This window comes from Engystomops pustulosus, chromosome 1, assembly GCF_040894005.1.
Source record: "Engystomops pustulosus chromosome 1, aEngPut4.maternal, whole genome shotgun sequence".
NCBI classification, from domain to species: Eukaryota; Metazoa; Chordata; class Amphibia; order Anura; family Leptodactylidae; genus Engystomops; species Engystomops pustulosus.
Window position 1 is genome coordinate 231,426,851 of NC_092411.1, and position 17,713 is coordinate 231,444,563.

Here is a 17,713-nt window from a genome sequence, read left to right on the forward strand (position 1 = left end):
GCCCTGTGAGCTCTTCACAGACAGCCGTCTGTCTGCCAATCTCGTGCATGCGCGAGAACACCATTCCTTGCGCAGCCACACTGTAGGCTGCTGGCTGCACAAGGAATGGTGATCTGAGATTTGCTGATGTCGCCGGCTATCTGTAAAGAGCGGGTGGGGTGTAATGTCTTTTAATTTTAATGGTTTCACTCACTTTTAAAAGTATATAAAAGTACACCTGGATCCCTCCCAGCAAACTGCATCAAGTCATGGGAGCATCCAAGTCCTTATGTGGTCATCATCATCATCTCCACTCTGCTCTGATAGCTACCCCCCCCCCCCTTTCCTGAATTCTGCAGATGTAAGCAGACAGAGATTTGGAGAACATGGTCAGCTCACCAATCCAAAGGTATGGCTCTTAGAAACCAGGATATATTAGATAAGTCCTTGGCCCTTGGCCACACTGCTAGGATAAATCTATCAGATACATCATTGGCAAAGGGTAAATGGGTGAGATGTGCAGGAGATTGAGAGGCTGCCAATACTGAGGGGATGAGTAGGGAAGAGCGGAAGGTTATACTGAAGGAATGAGGAGCTGGGAGGATGTTTTACATAGGAGATAATGAGCTGATAATGTGGGAGAGGGTAAACTGCGGCGATAGGGAGCTGTCGAGGGGCAATTAGTAGATATGGTGGATGTGAACATAGCAGAGAGGTGTGTGTATGATCATGAGGGAATTTTTAACAGGTGTCAAATATATATTATTTGAGGTCCAAATCTGTGGTGCACCTTATAGTGTGAAAAATATGCTACATTCTCCACAAATGAAATGGGAAGAATCTTATGAAGTATTCTGTGCTGAAGTCTTAATCTTGGTATAATCTGAGCTGGAAATATATTCAAGTACAATTGTCATATTTAGGGAGACTGAGTTCCTAGCCAATTAGTTTCCTAAGCTCTAATTAGATTTGCATGCTCCAAAGACGCTGCCAAACCACTGATCCATGGAAAGATAGTCACCTGCAGGTAATTTCTTCATGCACAGCAGGTTTCTTGTAGAAAGCAAACATGACTGCTTCTAGAGACTTGGCACAAGCACAGGGGAACCACAGAGCTGCATTGTTGCAGGACAAGCCTGAACTGTGCACCAAGAAAGGACAGTTCCTTAAGAATCAATACACGCTCCGAGGCATTGTTCAGCAAAGCACTAGGAAAAATAGTGCTGTACCGCTAAAGACATTGACAGAAAAAAACATTTTAATTACACGTCTTTCATGCTTGTCCATTTATTCTGCTCCTGGCACTGGATCAGCATGAAGTGTTGCTGTGCAGCAGGGAAGCACCAGCCCAATACACGTGTTGTTATAGGAAGAAACAGAACAAGAGAGGGAAGACACTCATTTTACACTAGGTGGAACTGAAAGGTGCTTTAGGAGAAAGCCTTCAACTTATCCATATAATCACACAATCCAGGGGTATTGTCTAGCTGTTTTTTTAAGAGAAGGACACGCAGAAGCACTAAATGCAATACTTTTAAATGGATCAGTGCCCACCACAGTTATTCAGCTCGTTCCTGACACGTGACTTTTAATTAAGGAGAAGGGTTGGGCCAGGTGTATGGAGTAGGCTCACAGGCTGAGCCCTCTTCATACAATGGGGTTATTCGCTGCATGTTGCAGCAAACACCCACCAGTAACACCCCCAGTCCGTGCTGGCAAAGATTGCAGGTGTTAATTATTTGAATGCCACCGAAGAAGCTACCGGATTAAAATTAAGCCTTTTTTTTAACACAAGGTTTTAATTTTTATAACATCTACTAATACCTACTAAAACCTTTATAAATTTGGCATCTGCTTGAACATACCAAACCAAAGAATAAAGGAGAGGTGTCATTTGGAGCGCACATTGAACACTGTAAAAACGCAGCCCACAAAAAAATGGAAAACATTTTTTTTTTTTGGTCAATTTCACCATGTTAGGAATTTTTATCCCCTTCCCAGTACATGGCACAGAATATAAAATAATGACACTAGGAAGTACAATTTGTTACGCAGGAAGCAGGCCTTCATGTAGTTCTGTACATGTAAAAAATGCACTCGGTGATGATCATGAACAACAGAAGCAAAACGGTCATGAAAAACAGAAAAAAAACATTCGTTCTTCAAAACCGATAATCGGTATGTTTATCTGCATGCCTTAGGTTGCGTTGTGCATGGTGCGTTTGAATTGCATGTCCCAAATGGAGATGTGGAACAGGCGATCAGGAACAAGCACTAGGTGTAACATGCAACACGGAATGCTCGATCCTACTTGCATATGTTTCAATGGAAACACATGAATGCAAACTGCTGCGTTTGAATAACATTTCAAAATGCAATACAAATGCACCATGTGAACAAAAACCTAACTAATGCAACCTAGACCATGGCTACCTAAAGGGGATTCTGACCCCTACTACAACAAAACTTCATAGTGAAAGATTTACAATCAGTGGGACTGTCAGAGGTAGTAATGCTAAGGATCAGCTCTTCTTTAACCTTCCTATGCCCTTGTTTTTAAGAAAAAATCCTTGATCCCGGCGGTATTTGCACAGAAACGGTCTCAGTGTAGCATAGTGTCCTTTATAAGTTGGTAAAGCTGAGACAGGACAAGGTGTAACTTTATTGAAGTTTTCATTCACTATTTTTCACACATTCCACCTTCAGATCAAGTCAGTCATTCAAAATGTATGGCCATTAATAATAGACTTACGATGGGCAGAGATACTGCTTCTTCTTCCCCTTTCCTTTCTTTGAGGACTTCTCTTTAGAGTGCACTCCATCCAACCATAACGAAAATACGAGAAAAGCCAGAATCCCCAGTATGAACTTCATCGCGATACATTAACTTCACAGCAACAGACCTGGAAAATAAAGCTGCTTGTTATTTTATGTTCATAAAATAGTAAAAAAAAAGACAAGAAATTTACCAGATAGTCTGTTGTGTTACTTTTAAGGATGGCACTGTGGTCAAAATCTAGATACATAAATTACCAACTCAAAGTTTAAAGGGAACATGTCACCGGGAATGTCAGGATTAGCTGGTGACAGGTCCCCTATGCCAATTAAAAAAAAAGCTTTTGTCAGCATTCTGAATTATTTCAGTAGTTTATAATAGTTTATTTTACATTACCTGGCTCCCTGCCAGCAGCGTTCTGGGAAAGGGGCAGCTGCAGTCTGTGTGTTCTGGTCAGTATACAGGAAACACACAGATGGAGTAGTGTAGTAGAATATGCTTTTTCATCCTGCCTGCTGCTATAAAAATGTTTGCCGCATAATCAATGACCCATAGAGGAATCTTCTGCTCAACAGTTTGGGTGTTGTGATGTAAAAGCCCAAATATGAACGATGAGCTCTCCTCCTCCCACTTACAAGGAGGAGAGGTGGACATATACTACTATATAAGCACACAGCGAGATACTTTACAGCCCTCCATTGTAGGAATAGGTCAGTATTACTTACCCTAATTTTCACACTATAAGGCGCACCTTTATAAGGATGAATGACCAGCAGATGGCAGACCTGGGCACAGCTCAAGGCAGCTGTTGTCTGTAAGTGCGGTTCATATATATTTCTTACAGCAGAGGGTAAAAACCAAATGTGAACTCAGTCTCACACTGTTTTGGTAGTAAAAAGACTTAAAGGGATTCTGTCACCAGATTTTACCCCATTGAACTACTGAGCCCCTCAAGTATTGTATGAAATGCCCATTCTAGAATTCCCTCATTTGGGTGACATCTCATCCATATAAGTCTTTAACAGTCTGTATCTTAGATTCTGTAGCTCACAAAACCACCTTCTGATTTTAATGTTTTTTTCTGTTATTCTAAATGGAGAGTGTAACGGACAGACCAGACTCGAGTGTGAACTGAGCCGTAGAATGTAAATGGGCTTTTAAATCTGAACCTGAAACATACATCGCTGATACAAGGCACGGTACAGAACATACAATGTTATAGTAAGATCTTATAGCTAGCGAGTTAATAAAAATGAACAAAAGAGGGACAACAGAATTATTGCCGCCATGTCCTGAGTGAATAAACAAACCATATAGTTTAGGATTACGTCTTCAAGTTACATAAATAGTTCAAGGGAACATTGCTTGACCATTCACTTCTTTCAGGCATAAAAGAAGAACTTTTTCTTTTTTTAAAGTAGAAATTGAAATAGTTATGAGAGCGGTAACCGCTGTATAACCTTCACAGCTTATTATCGGAATATATGAAAAGTGAGTGGTTTTTCCACTGACTGCACTTTGCTAATGTATATTTCATTATGGGCAGATATAATTTTTCAGAGGCTTGTGAATAAGAAAGCTGTAAAGGGCCCTATATGATGCAGAAGAACATGGTGTGATTGCGGGAGATTTATCAGGGCTTGGACGCCAGTTGTCTGGGTGGTGGAGTGGTCCTATAGCCTATGCCCGTTCAGACACAGGATATAGCGCAGTTATACACCAGGCTGCAGCCTTATTATATATCCCATACGGAGGAGAGGCAGTTTTCTTCATACATGATAATCCCCCCAAATCATTTACAGCTTAAATGATCTAATATGTGTGTACATTGCCTGTTATTTTCCTGATCTCTTCTCGCTGGTCATGTGATGGACACAAACGGCGTGTTTGACCACAGCACAGTCATCAGAGCGCAGTCTTGTAATGAGCCATGAATCCGTGTGACATCAAGTGACCGTGGACTGGATTTTATCCGCGGATGTAAGCAAGGAATGACAGCAAGCAGAGGATAGGAAAACCATGAGGAAATTGTGCCACACAGAAAATTATAACTTTCTCAATATGAATAATAATATTTGAAAAACGAAAAATAATTCAATAACATTAACTTAAAGCTGATTTTTTTTGGATGGTGAAGTTAAGCTGTGGTTCTTTCTTACTGCTAACAGAGAGCAAACTACAATTAGATCCACCAGTAAGGCTGGGAACAAGTCACTTTATATACAAATAGACAGAATACCAGTAGTACAAGAAAAACAATGTGGTGTGTATCGGACAACCAACACTACTACTCGTACAGCATCCAGCAATTACCTTGGTGTCTTAGGATCTTACACACACCCCTCCAATCAGGAGTGGGCACCTCACACTCACTATAGCCTGACCGCTTGCTGGTAATGGCACATAGGCAGGGCTGTCTGCCGCTGGCCGGAGCCGCCTGAGGTATCTGGCAGTGCCAGTGCGGTGTATGATAAATGTCCGCCCAAGGTGATATGATACATAGACACAGCTGACACTTTATGAATCATTAACTAATAGGCAAAACAATCTAAATGGCAAAAGTGAACCAGACAAACCCCTGGGTTTGCTTTTTTTGATAAAAACTTGATACAGTAAATGCACATGAAAGTCATCTTGATGAGATTGCACTGGTATAATACAGACTGTTGTAAATTAAGACTATGGGGCAAAATTATCATACGCTGCCCCTGCCCTCTAGCACAATGTTCCCCAATCTTTTTGTATCTGGGGACCGGCTGCAGCCAAAATTTTTTTTACCAAGGACCGGGCAGGGTAACCCTCTTACCATGGTCCCTGGAAAATTATTGTATGCCCTGCAAATATTTAACCCCAACCCTGCAGCTGCCCTCTTTTCTGTAGCGCCCTTTAAATGTCTTGATATGAAGAAGGCTACAGAAAAGGGGACATTATAATATCCCTTTTCTTATAGCAACCTCCACACATCTTTAATGTCCCCTTGTCTTTGGGCTTTTTACTGAGGAAAAAAATAAACATACCATGTATATGTATATATAAGAGTGTAAACAGAGATACTGTATATACTCTAGTATAAACCGAGCAGAGTATAAGCCGAGACCCCTAATTTTAACACAAAAAAAACTGGAAAAACCTATTGACCCGAGTATAAGAAATGCACTGGTCACGGTGTCCCCAGTATATAGCCAGCCCCCTGTCAATGTCCGGATACACTCCAAGAGCACGGTGTCGTCTATATTGAAGGTGAGCCGCTGAACATTTTATAATATATATGCACAGCACATAGCCTAGGACTTGGAGGTACAGCACATATACACACGTAAAAATAAAATTACATTTCTATGAAAATGAACAAATGAAAAAAGGCAGACATTGCTTTTCAACCATGCCTTAACACAATTGAAAAAAAAAAGTAACAGGCCTGGACAGAAATGATGCTTCCCTTTACTTAAAGCAAATCTACCACCAGGATGAAGGATTGTAAACCAAGCACTCTGACATACTGGTGCCTTCAAACCATAGCTTTTCAAACCAGGGCATGAGGAGCTAAAAGAAGAAAGATCGTGCCAGAGCGGACACACACCAGTATGTTTGTGTGCTTGGTTTACAATCCTTGATCCTGGTGGTAGGTGTCCTTTAATATTTTGTTGCACAACCTTTGGAGACAATCACTGTGATCACACAATTTTTGTGACTTTATGAGACTTCTGCACCTCTCAGCAGGTATTCGGCCACTTCTAATGAGCAAACTGCTCCAGTTCCAAAGATACTAAGTAGGATTTAGGTCAGAGATTATAGAAGGCCACTTCTGAATAATCCAATGTTTTCCTCTTCGCTGTTATTGGACGTTTTACCTGTGCGTTTTGGGTCATTATCATGTTGCAAGATCCATAACCTACAACTGAGACCAAGCTTTTTAACATTGGGCAGCACATTTCTCTCTAGAATCCCTTGATAGTCTTGAGATTTCATTGTACCCTGTGCAAGATGCACTAAAGCAGCCCCAGAACATTACAGAGCCTCCTCCATGTTTCACAGTAGGGACAGTGTTCTTTTCAAAATATGCTTCAATTTTCATCTGTAATTATAGAGCTGATGTATAGGACATTGTCCCAGAAGCTTTGTGGCTTGTCAATATGTAGTGTTGCAAATTCCAGTCTTGCTTTTTATGATTTGATGTCAACAATGTTGTCCTCCTTGGTCGTCTCCCATTAAGTCCACTGTGGTTCAAACAATGACGGATGACACGATGTGACACTGATGCTTCTTGAGCTTCAAGTTTAATCTCTTTAGAAGTATTTCTGGGCACTTGTTACCAACTATTATTCATCTCTTTGATTTGCCATTGATTTTCCTGCTGTTGGTCTATATATTTTTTTCCTCAGCTCTTTCCTCCGCTTCTTCCTGCCTTGCATTTGTTCATTTTCATAGAAATGTAATTTATTTTTTTACTTTTGTTATATTAAAGTTATTTCTGTGACCATTGTGGGTTTTTATTTCATTAAAACGAGGGGCACCAGCAATTTTGTCAACATGTATAAATAAAGACCATTGGAGATCATCGGAGCACTCTCTCGAAAATACTATGCAAAAGGTGGGCACTACAGGTGTACAAAATAGTCTGAAAGTCCTTGGGTGGTCCTTTCTAGCTCTTTGTAGTGCAGCACTGAGCAAATTCCTACCAATACAATGCAGCAGATAGAGAGCTTATTATGGAAATATTATTTGCCCAAATGAAAATGTACAGGCTACCCCTACTTAAGAATACCCGGCTTACAGACGATCCCTAGTTACAAACAAACCTCTGGATGTTGGCAAGTTACGGTACTTTAGCCTTGGGCTACAATAAACAGCTGTAACAGTTATCACAGGTGTCTGCAATGAAGCTTTATTGTTAATCCTGGTTCTTATGACAACCCAACATTTTTAACATCCAATTGTCAAAGACCCAAAAAATTTGTGCGGGGTTACAATTATAAAATATACAGTTCCGACTTACATACAAATTCAACTTAAGAACAAACCTCCAAAACCTATTTTGGACATAACCTGGGGACTGCCTGTACTTTCCACCACACTTTGCTGCTGAGCAGGTGGACATAAGGTGCCACATGTTACAAACTGGTATGAGCAGGGGACATGATCCTGGCATGTTGATATACAGCAGACACGAGAATATCTAATATACAAATCACAAACCGCCTGCCTACAATGTCCAGTATTTCATGTAAAAGAAAACTCTTGGCTCTGTACAGAAAAGCGGGTCATCTTAGAGGCAGATGTGCTTGCTTAGCGGAGTGTGGTGGAGCTCCGTCATTCAGAGATGTCAGCTCGCCAATACACATCACCAACAAGTCAAAGGCCCGATCAATAAGAAAAAGCAGTGGTAATTGTGTGTGCAGGGACATGGAAGTCACAGTACAACACTACACATGTATAATGGTCAGTACTATACTCTTAGCCATTAGTAAGCCCCATACTTGTTACTAAGACCTTCATCTTTACTGTCTGGAGGAATGAGGGGCGACAGTGAGGGTCACAGAGTGGAGGCAAACCATCACTTACCCAGATTAGAAATTGCACTCACTCACTGACAGTGAGTAACATGAAGTGGCTTGTCATGGTGATTTATTCTCTTTAACATAAGGGATGATGTTTCTCCATATACAGAATTCCAAGTAGGTGTATAGATTCTTCTAAGCATGAAATGAAATGTATGCAAATTAGCAAGCTTTTCGGAAAAAAATAACTGACTAAAGTATTAGAGGGTAGTTACCTAACAACTCAATGTGTGACCCATTAAAGGAAATCTACCTTTTAAAAAACTAAAAAACATGTAAAGATATTCACCTCTGCGCCTCTTGATGTTGACAAACCTGAATCACCTAAAAAAAAAACCTTTAAATTAGCATCTCCGAGCCTGGGGACAAGATGTCCGGCTCTATGGGATGATAATTACACACGCCCTCACCAGCATGGGAGAGGGAGGCGACATCACATGAGACACATCTTGTCCCAGCACTCCGGGCTGCTAATTATAAAAGCTTCTTTTTTAGGTGATCCCAGCGAGTCAAGCTTAGCAAAGAACACCACAGGGATCAACATCAAGATAAGAATAGGTCTATATCTGTACATGTTCTTTACTTTTTAAAATTGTAGATTTCCTTAAATCAAGGTTTTGCATACAGTGCTAGTCACACCTGCGTTTGGACTTCCAACGTTAAAATCTACTAATCAAAATCAGGCATGATAAACCTTAGGGCTCATTCAGACGGCCAGGTGGTCGACCAAGTATAATCCTAATCCATGGTGGATGGGAATCACATTTACAATATTTTTAACACCAATAGTCGCACGGCTTGCGGCCAAAAATACCCTTTATCCACCAGGGTTATTGTTAAAAAATAACTTATTACTTTTATTTTAGAAACAACCTCAGTAGAACATATTAAAAGTATGCAAACAGACGGTGTACGGGAATGGATAGATTGGTTGGAGCTGGGAAGTTGGAAGGTACAGCAGTATAATAGTGATAAAATCTAATAGGGGGAATGATCAGTTCCCCCTAGAGGCTAGAAGCAGCTGTACTGAGCAGACAATAGTAAATTGTTGATGAAAACCTCCTAGCTATTGCCAACGTAATATATCCCTTACTGTTAGGGTCCCTAGCGAGGTACTCATTTTACACCTCCCTGTATAGGTATTTAGAGTGCAACACTTCCCTACAATCTGTCTGTTGCTAATTAAAACACACACATGCTGCTCAACCAAGTCCACCCAACATGTTTCGCCAGTAACGGCGTCATCAGGGGTTTAGGGCCGACTGCAACAAGGTGAGCATCCTTCCCAATCTTATATAAACTACTAATCCACCACTCATCAAATAAGGCCCCTATGAGGGCGTATTTCTGGTCTCAAGCCGTGCGACTATTGGTGTTAATAGACATCGGATCCATCAGACTTTCATTTCTATTATTATAGTGATGAAAGATAATAGTGTAGGTCCAAATGCAGGTGTGAACTGGTCCTTAAAAAGGAAGTCTACCATCATTATCCTGCATGAAGAACCAGGGACACTTACTCATACAGTGGGTATGGAACGTATTCAGACCCATGCTTTGTTTCATTGCAGCCAATTGTTAAGATCAAAAATGTTCTTTTTTTGGCTCATCAATATACAGTCTGCACTCAGAAATAACAACAAAAAGTTCAATCTTCGTCTCATCAGACCAGAGAATCTGATTTCTCATAGTCTGGGAGTTGTTCCGGTGGTTTTTCGCAAACTGTATGTGGAGCTGAGGATAGACTTCTGTTGGCACACTGCCATATAGCCTTGACTGGTGAAGGGCTGCAGTGGTAGTTGACTGTGTTCTTCTTTACTTCTGTCACCAAAGATCTTCTATCACGACTGCCAGGTCAAGGAAGACTTGTGGTCATCCATACAAGGATTATGGAGGTCAATGTGCTCTTAAGTACCTTGAGTGTTGCAGACATTCTTTTGTAACCTTGTCCAGGTGCCATGCCACAATTTTGTCTTTGAGCTCCTTGGGCAGTTTGTTAGATCTCATGATTCTCATGTGCTCTGACATGCACTGTGAGCGGTGAGGTCTTATATAGACAGATGTGTGCCTTTCCTTATAAAGTCCAATCACTTTAATTTAACAAAGATGGACTCCAATGAGGGGGGAATCACAGGGTGCGGTCACAGGTTGCAGTTAAAACTCCATGGCAATCAGTTTTGAGGTGGTTTTAGGTGCAGTTTTGTTAAAGACATTGGGGGAGATTTACCATCAAGTTTCTGAGGTAAAACTGTTCTAGTTGCCCATGGAAACCATTTAGAGTTCAGCTTTAATTTTATAAACAGCTGTGGGAAAATGAAAGCTGAGCTCTGATTGGTTGCCATGGGCAATTAGAAAAGTTCTGCTCTAAGAGACTTATGATAAATCTCCCCCATTAACTGAACGGGTGAATTTAATTAAATGTCTTTCATCTGTGAAATTAACAAAACTACACCTAAAACCACCTCAAAACTAAGTGTGATGCAGTTTTAGAGTTAGACACGAGTGTCACAGAAAAGAGTCTGAACACTTATGACCATGTAATATTTAAGTTTTTCCTTGTTTAATAAATATGCATATACATTTTTTTTTCTGTCAAGATGGGGTGCAGAGTGTACATTAATGAGCAAAAACTTTTTTTTTCCCCAATTGACAATTGGCAATGAAACAAAGAGAGAAATATTTAAAAAGGTCTGAATACTTCCTGTACCCACTGTAAACCAGGTAGCGCGTGTGTGGTAATCTTATTATATTTGTTATCCATGGCCTTCTTCCTTCTAAAATTAACTTTTGTAACTATACTAAAGACTCTGAAAGGATAATGAGGCAATTCTCAGCAACCCTAAGTGCCATAGCTTCACATGCTGTTACAATGGGCAGAACAGGCTTCCCTCCCCCTGCACTTCCTGCTGCTGCTAGATTACACAGGCAGAGGGAAGAAGCAGGGGAGGGCGGGACATGCTCTGTAAATTTTATGGTAGATTCCCAGGTTCCTGATATTGATAACCTATCCATTAGAATACATACTGATGGGGGGTCTGACATTGAGTACTCCTTCGGATCAGCTTATAAAGCAGATTTGCTGAACTAATAAATTTGGACAGAGTAAGAAATCTAGCATCAATCTGATAATTACCATATATATTCGAGTATAAGCTGAAACGAGGTCCCCAATTTTACCACCAAAAACTGGGAAAACCTATTGGCTCGAGTATATGCCTAGAATGGGAAATGCATTGGTCACATCTTCCCATTATATAGCCAGCCAGCCCCTTGTAGTATACAGCCAGCCAGCAACCTTTAGAAGCCAGCCAGCCCCCAGTTTACATATTCAAGTTTGGGTGGTCCCGATGTTCGGCATGGCTCCCTGATGCTCAGCGCGGCTCCTCTTCTGTCTTCTCCACGATGCTCCGGTCCCTGCGGCTCCTCTTCTGTCTGCTGTAACAGCCGTCCGAGACGCGGTTCTGATACAGCTGCTGATGGCGTCATAGCATGCGCTGGCCGGTGCATGGCCGCCTCTCTGCCAGCTGTTACAGCACATAGAAGGCAGAAGAGGAGCAACGAGGATCGGAGAATCACAAAGAAGACAGAAGAGGAGCCGCACAGAGCATCGGGGGCACCGGAAGGCGAGTATGTACTAAAGGTTTTTTTATTGACTCGTGCATAAGCCGAGGTGAGGGTTTTCAGCACATGTTTTTGTGCTGAAAAACTGGGCTTCTACACGAATATATATGGTACTTGTGGAGCCTTTAAGCCTCTACAACCCACTCAATAAATCGTGTTGTATTGTAGTATTTGTGCAGTACCTCTGAACAGGCCTTGGTAGGCACTGCTGTGGTAAAGGGGTAACATGTGGCTGCTGCATTGTCTTCTATTGAAGGAAGAAACTTCATTTTTTCCAGGATATTTCCGTCCTGTATGAGATTTTCTATTTGCCCACCTTGGACGAAACATTTTCCAGTTCATTTACTCCCTCATTCAGAAACTGCCAAAGGTTAAAAGGGAAATCTGGTTTCAAAGCTTGCTAACCCCATTGCGTCGTATTTTTTTGTTCGAAAATCTATAACTTTTTCATTTTTCTATGTACAAAGTTGTGCGAGGGCTTATTTTCTGTGTAACACATGTAACTAAATTCCAAAAGTGGTGACACATTTGCGTCACTTTCATGTGGGCTCCAATTTATATGTCTACTTTGTTCAGAACGATCATGGTGATATCAAAATGTATATACCGTATATACTCGTGTATAAGCTGAGTTTTTCAGCACAAAAAATGTGCTGAAGAACTTCACTTCGGCTTATACACGTCAATAAAAAAAATAAAAACAGTAATACTCACCATCCGGTGTCCAGATCTTCAGTGCGGGTCCCGATCTTCACCGCGAGGCTCCCGATCCTCGGCGCGGTACCAGGCGGCGGCGGGTCCTCTTCTCTCTTCTGTAGCCGGCAGATCGCGTCCATGTGATCTCCCGGCGGGCGCACAATAAGATGCAGCGGTGTCCTAGTGCGCGCCCGCCGGGAGATCACATGGACGTGATCTGCCGGCTACAGAAGAGAAGAGGAGCCACCGTCGCCGCCTGGTACCGCGCCGAGGATCGGGAGCCTCGCGGTGAAGATCGGGACACCGGATGGTGAGTATTACGTTTTTTATTTTTTTTTATTCGCTTGGCAGGGGGCAGGCTGTATACTCTATGGGGGCAGGCTGTATACTCTATGGGGGCAGGCTGTATACTACATTGGGACTGGCTGTATACTACACGGAGACTGGCTATATACTACACCCTCGGCTTATACTCGAGTCAATAGGTTTCCCCAGTTTTTGGTGGTAAAATGAGGGGTCTCGGCTTATACTCGGGTCGGCTTATACTCGAATATATACGGTAGGTTTTTTTTGTGTTTTAATATTTTTTTTAAATCAAACAATGTGTATGAAAAGAAGGTTTCATTTTGGCAATCTTCTGAATCTAATAACTTCGCATTTTGAGAATTGTGCGACCTTTTGATAACTTTTTATTAAAGATTGGACATTTTGGGATACCTAACATGTTTCTGATTTCTACTGTTTATTTAGTTTAATATCAGTTCCAGGAAAGAGGGGCGGCGATTTGAATTTTTAGTTTTTTTAAATAATTTTTTTAGACCCCCTAGCACACTTTAAACCTGGATGGTCTGCTAATTCCTACCAATATAATGCTGTATTACAATGTGCGTCTTTTAAATGCCACTGGCGGCATTAGCGGTGTTAGCTGCAGCACGGGTGGGGGGGTGAGTATGCTAAAATATTCTGGCACCATCCAATCAGCGTCGGATGGTGTCAGCTAAGAGACTCAGCTAAGGGTGAGTGCGAGCAGCCGCTTGTCCCTGGCAGCACACGGAATACAGCGTGATCTTGCGAGATCACATTGTGTTCCGTGTGCTGCCAGGGACAAGCGGCTGCGCGCACTCGGCACTGCAGACACATGATGCCGGGAGCGCGCAGCCGCTGCTCAGCGTGCCCTCACCCTTAGCTGACACCATCCGACGCTGATTGGATGGTGTCAGAAGATTTTAGCATACTCACACCCCCCCACCCGTGCTGCAGCTCCTCCTTTCTGACGACACAGACCTCGGAATCGTCAGATCACGGGGGGCATATCCGGGGTGCCCCAGAATCATGATACTAGCGCCTACATGCCGGTATGTTCAGTTTGGGAAGTCTGGGGTGGTGACAGGTCCTCTTTAAGGAGTTAAAAGAGGTCAGTAGAGGCAAAACTTTCCCTACTTTTGCATACTTTTCATGCTGCAAACCTTTGCAGAGTTCACTGTGTTTGTAGGAAATGTATTTTTATATTCCCAAGAATCCCGCAGTGGAGAATTAATGGCTGTACGTCTCCTACAAGATGGCCTTAAACGTCAAAGTCTTCGTAAGGAGAGCTTTTATTTCCTGACAGAGGGCCAGGCGCCAGAGCGCAGAGGGCCAGGCGCCAGAGCGCAGAGGGCCAGGCGGCAGAGCGCAGAGGGCCAGGCGGCAGAGCGCAGAGGGCCAGGCGCCAGAGCGCAGAGGGCCAGGCGCCAGAGCGCAGAGGGCCACGCGCCAGAGCGCAGAGGGCCACGCGCCAGAGCGCAGAGGGCCACGCGCCAGAGCGCAGAGGGCCACGCGCCAGAGCGCAGAGGGCCACGCGCCAGAGCGCAGAGGGCCACGCGCCAGGCGGCAGAGCGCAGAGGGCCACGCGCCAGGCGGCAGAGCGCAGAGGGCCACGCGCCAGGCGGCAGAGCGCAGAGGGCCACGCGCCAGAGCGCAGAGGGCCACGCGCCAGAGCGCCACGCGGCAGAGGGCCACGCGCCAGAGCGCCACGCGCCAGAGCGCAGAGGGCCAGGCGCCAGAGGGCCACGCGCCAGGGCGCAGAAGGCTACGCGCCAGACTACAGAAGGCTACACGCCAGACTACAGAAGGCTACACGCCAGGCTACAGAAGGCTACACGCCAGGCTACAGAAGGCTACACGCCAGGTAGGCTGAATAGTCAGCAGAATAGTTTACTACTGCCCACATCTGGCCAGTAGATGCAGACTGTGGTAACACTTATATAATATGTATAACACTTATATTATAGAAATCTACTATATTATAGAACTCAAAAATCACAATAATGAGAGTAACCTAGGATTTGTTTATGTAATTCCCTCATATACAAGCCCAGGAGAACTTACAATGAATTGTATCCATGCCATTAAAAGGTACCTTTCATCCCCAGGGAATTTCCGTAAATCACATTGATTTCCAGTCATTCTTAATTCTTTACAGTATTTCTGCAGCAATAAATTCTAAAGAAACCTCACTTATGGCCCTCTGTTATAAAAAATAAAAAAATGCTCTTGGTGTAGAGTGCACCTGGAGAAATATGGTACAGTATAGGGTCCAGTATAGGGTCCTGTGTAGGGTACATGTGCAGACATGACAGCACAGCATAGGCCTGTGCACAAAAATGACGGTTGTACAGTACAGGGTTTGCCTCCCAACGCATGGAATAGTTTTTGGCCCTGTGAAGAGATAACTATAGAAAATATGGTCCTTTTATAAGGAGGAGATGATGGTACTGCATGAGGTGCCTCTGACAGTAAAGTAGAGATCAGTGGGCAGACATGAGGGTCCCTTGTGTGGACATGGTGGTATAGCATTGTCCCTGTGATGGTAGAGTACAGGACATGATGGTACAGTATAGGACACCTCTGAGGGAAATGAATACTAGCATAGGGCCTGTATGAAGACACGATTGTACAATCTATGGCCCCTCTGATGTTATGGCATAGGGCCCCTGTATGGAGATGATGGTACAGTATTGGGCCTCTCTAACAGTACAGTATAGGGCCCCTGTGTGCAGCTGATGGTACATGAAAGGGCCCCTGTGTGGAGATGGTACAGTATAGGGCCCTCTAACAGTACAGTATAGGGCCCCTGTGTGCAGCTGATGGTACATTATAGGGCCCCTGTGTGGAGATGGTACAGTATGGGCCCTCTAACAGTACAGTATAGGGCCCCTGTGTGGAGATGATGGTACAGTAAAGGGCCCTATGATGGTATGGGCCCCTGTGTAGAGATGAAGGTACAGTATAGAGCCCCTCTGATGGTATAGTACAGGGCCCCTGTGTGGAGATGAAGGTACAGTATTGGACCCCTCTAACAGTACAGTATAGTGCAGTGATGGCGAACCTTTTAGAGACGGAGTGCCCAAACTACAACCAAGACCTACTTATTTATCACAAAGTGCAAACACAGAAATTTAATTTGAGATTTTTACTCCCTTCTCTGTCACAGCTTTCATTGATACCAGCCCCTGAGGACACCAATAAAGCATAACATAGAAGAAATTTGGATGATCATTGTAGCTTTGCTCCAGGGTCCCATAAACAGGAAGAATTGTCAGGGCCGGAGCAGGAGTTACAATGATAATCCAGATCTGTCCACACATTCCCAATCCTCCAGTAGTCCCATAGCTCTGTGCACAGCAAGTCCTGGGGTATCTGGGACTGCAAGAAGGTACCTGGAGTCATCTCTGGTGATGGCCTGAGTGCCCACTGAAAGGGCTCTGAGTGCCACCTCTGGCACCAGTGCCATATTTTAGCCACCACTGGTATAGGGCTTCTGTGTGGACTGATGGTACAGTATAGGGCCCCTGTGTGGAGATGATGGTACAGTATAGGCCCCCCCTAACAGTACAGTATAGGGCCCCTGTGTGGAGATGGTACAGTATTGGGGCCCCTCTGATGGTACTGTATAAGGCCCATGTGAGGAGATGATGGTACAGTATTGGGGCCCCTCTGATGGTACTGTATAAGGCCCATGTGAGGAGATGATGGTACAGTATTGGGGCCCCTCTGATGGTACTGTATAAGGCCCATGTGAGGAGATGATGGTACAGTATTGGGCCCCTCTCATGGTATGGTATAGGGCCCCTATGTGAAGATGAAGGTATAGTATAGGCCCCTCTATCAGTACATAATAGTACCCCACTGCAGACGCCTCGGTACAGTATAACCACTCTCAGCATACACATCGGCTGGTATCTGCAGTTATCCCATACATATCTCAGCTATGCACAGCTACCACGTCCTGTATACTGATGGGGGAGGAAACATTGTGTGACCCCCAGAACCCATACATCACATTTTCCAACAATCCAGCAGTGTATACATGCACTACAACTCCCAGCACTCCTTGCGGCACATTTTCAGATCCAGAAAACTTTATGGAGCTCCGTGGCCCTGACAACATCCTCCGGGCTCCGTCCCTGTCATCTGCATCTTGCAGCTATGAGCCCGGCCAGACTCATTAATAGCTACCGCAACCCAGACCCGAGGCGTCCCCTCCCGGCACAGCAGAAAGCGGCACTCACCCCGGGGCTCTCACGCTGCTCGTCTTCAGATGCGGCCGGCAGCCGAACCAACATCCATTTTCTAAGGTGCAAAACGTCAAGGTCCCCTCAGATGTGCATCATGATGGAGGAGGAGGAGGGCTCTGCGGGCGGGGGCTCTCTCTATATTATGCTATAGTCTCTATAGGAGATGTGCCGCTGCCTTATTGATGAGGAGGCAGAGCCGCGCTCGCTGCATCTGTGCGGAGCATAAGATGGAGGAGGCAGCGCCGTGCACCTGCAGCCCGAGCCGCGGCGGAGCTGTCAATCATGGGGCGCACGGCCCCGCCCCCTACTAGGAGGAGGAGGAGGGGAGGAGCTCTGCTGTGGTACAGCTCCTCCATCCATAGTACATGGCGCGCTCCCTCATGCACATACACCAGTATTTCTTTGGCTGCCGGGACCCGGTTGTGAGCCGCGTCCTATCCCTGCAATATTATCGTATTGTTATGTGAGAGGAGCCCACACACCATGACCACAGGTCTATAGTCACGTGTATGCGGCCTAATATCCTT

General features: G+C 44.1%; 1 protein-coding gene across 2 annotated transcripts in view; it reads right to left on the reverse strand.

The window, feature by feature from the left end:
• GLRB (glycine receptor beta) overlaps window positions 1-17,472 on the reverse strand; it is a 56,132-nt gene extending 38,660 nt beyond the window's left edge. The window contains exons 1-2 of one of the 2 annotated variants that reach the window (XM_072120706.1): window positions 17,181-17,471; window positions 2,732-2,882 (exon numbers count right to left, since the gene is read on the reverse strand). In XM_072120706.1, coding sequence (XP_071976807.1) covers window positions 2,732-2,853 — 122 coding nt within the window. In that variant the 5' untranslated portion in view covers window positions 2,854-2,882; window positions 17,181-17,471. Of the gene's footprint in view, window positions 1-2,731; window positions 2,883-17,180 lie in introns of both variants that reach the window. The other variant, XM_072120714.1, reaches the window with a different exon arrangement.
• Between the last annotated feature and the right edge of the window lie 241 nt (window positions 17,473-17,713).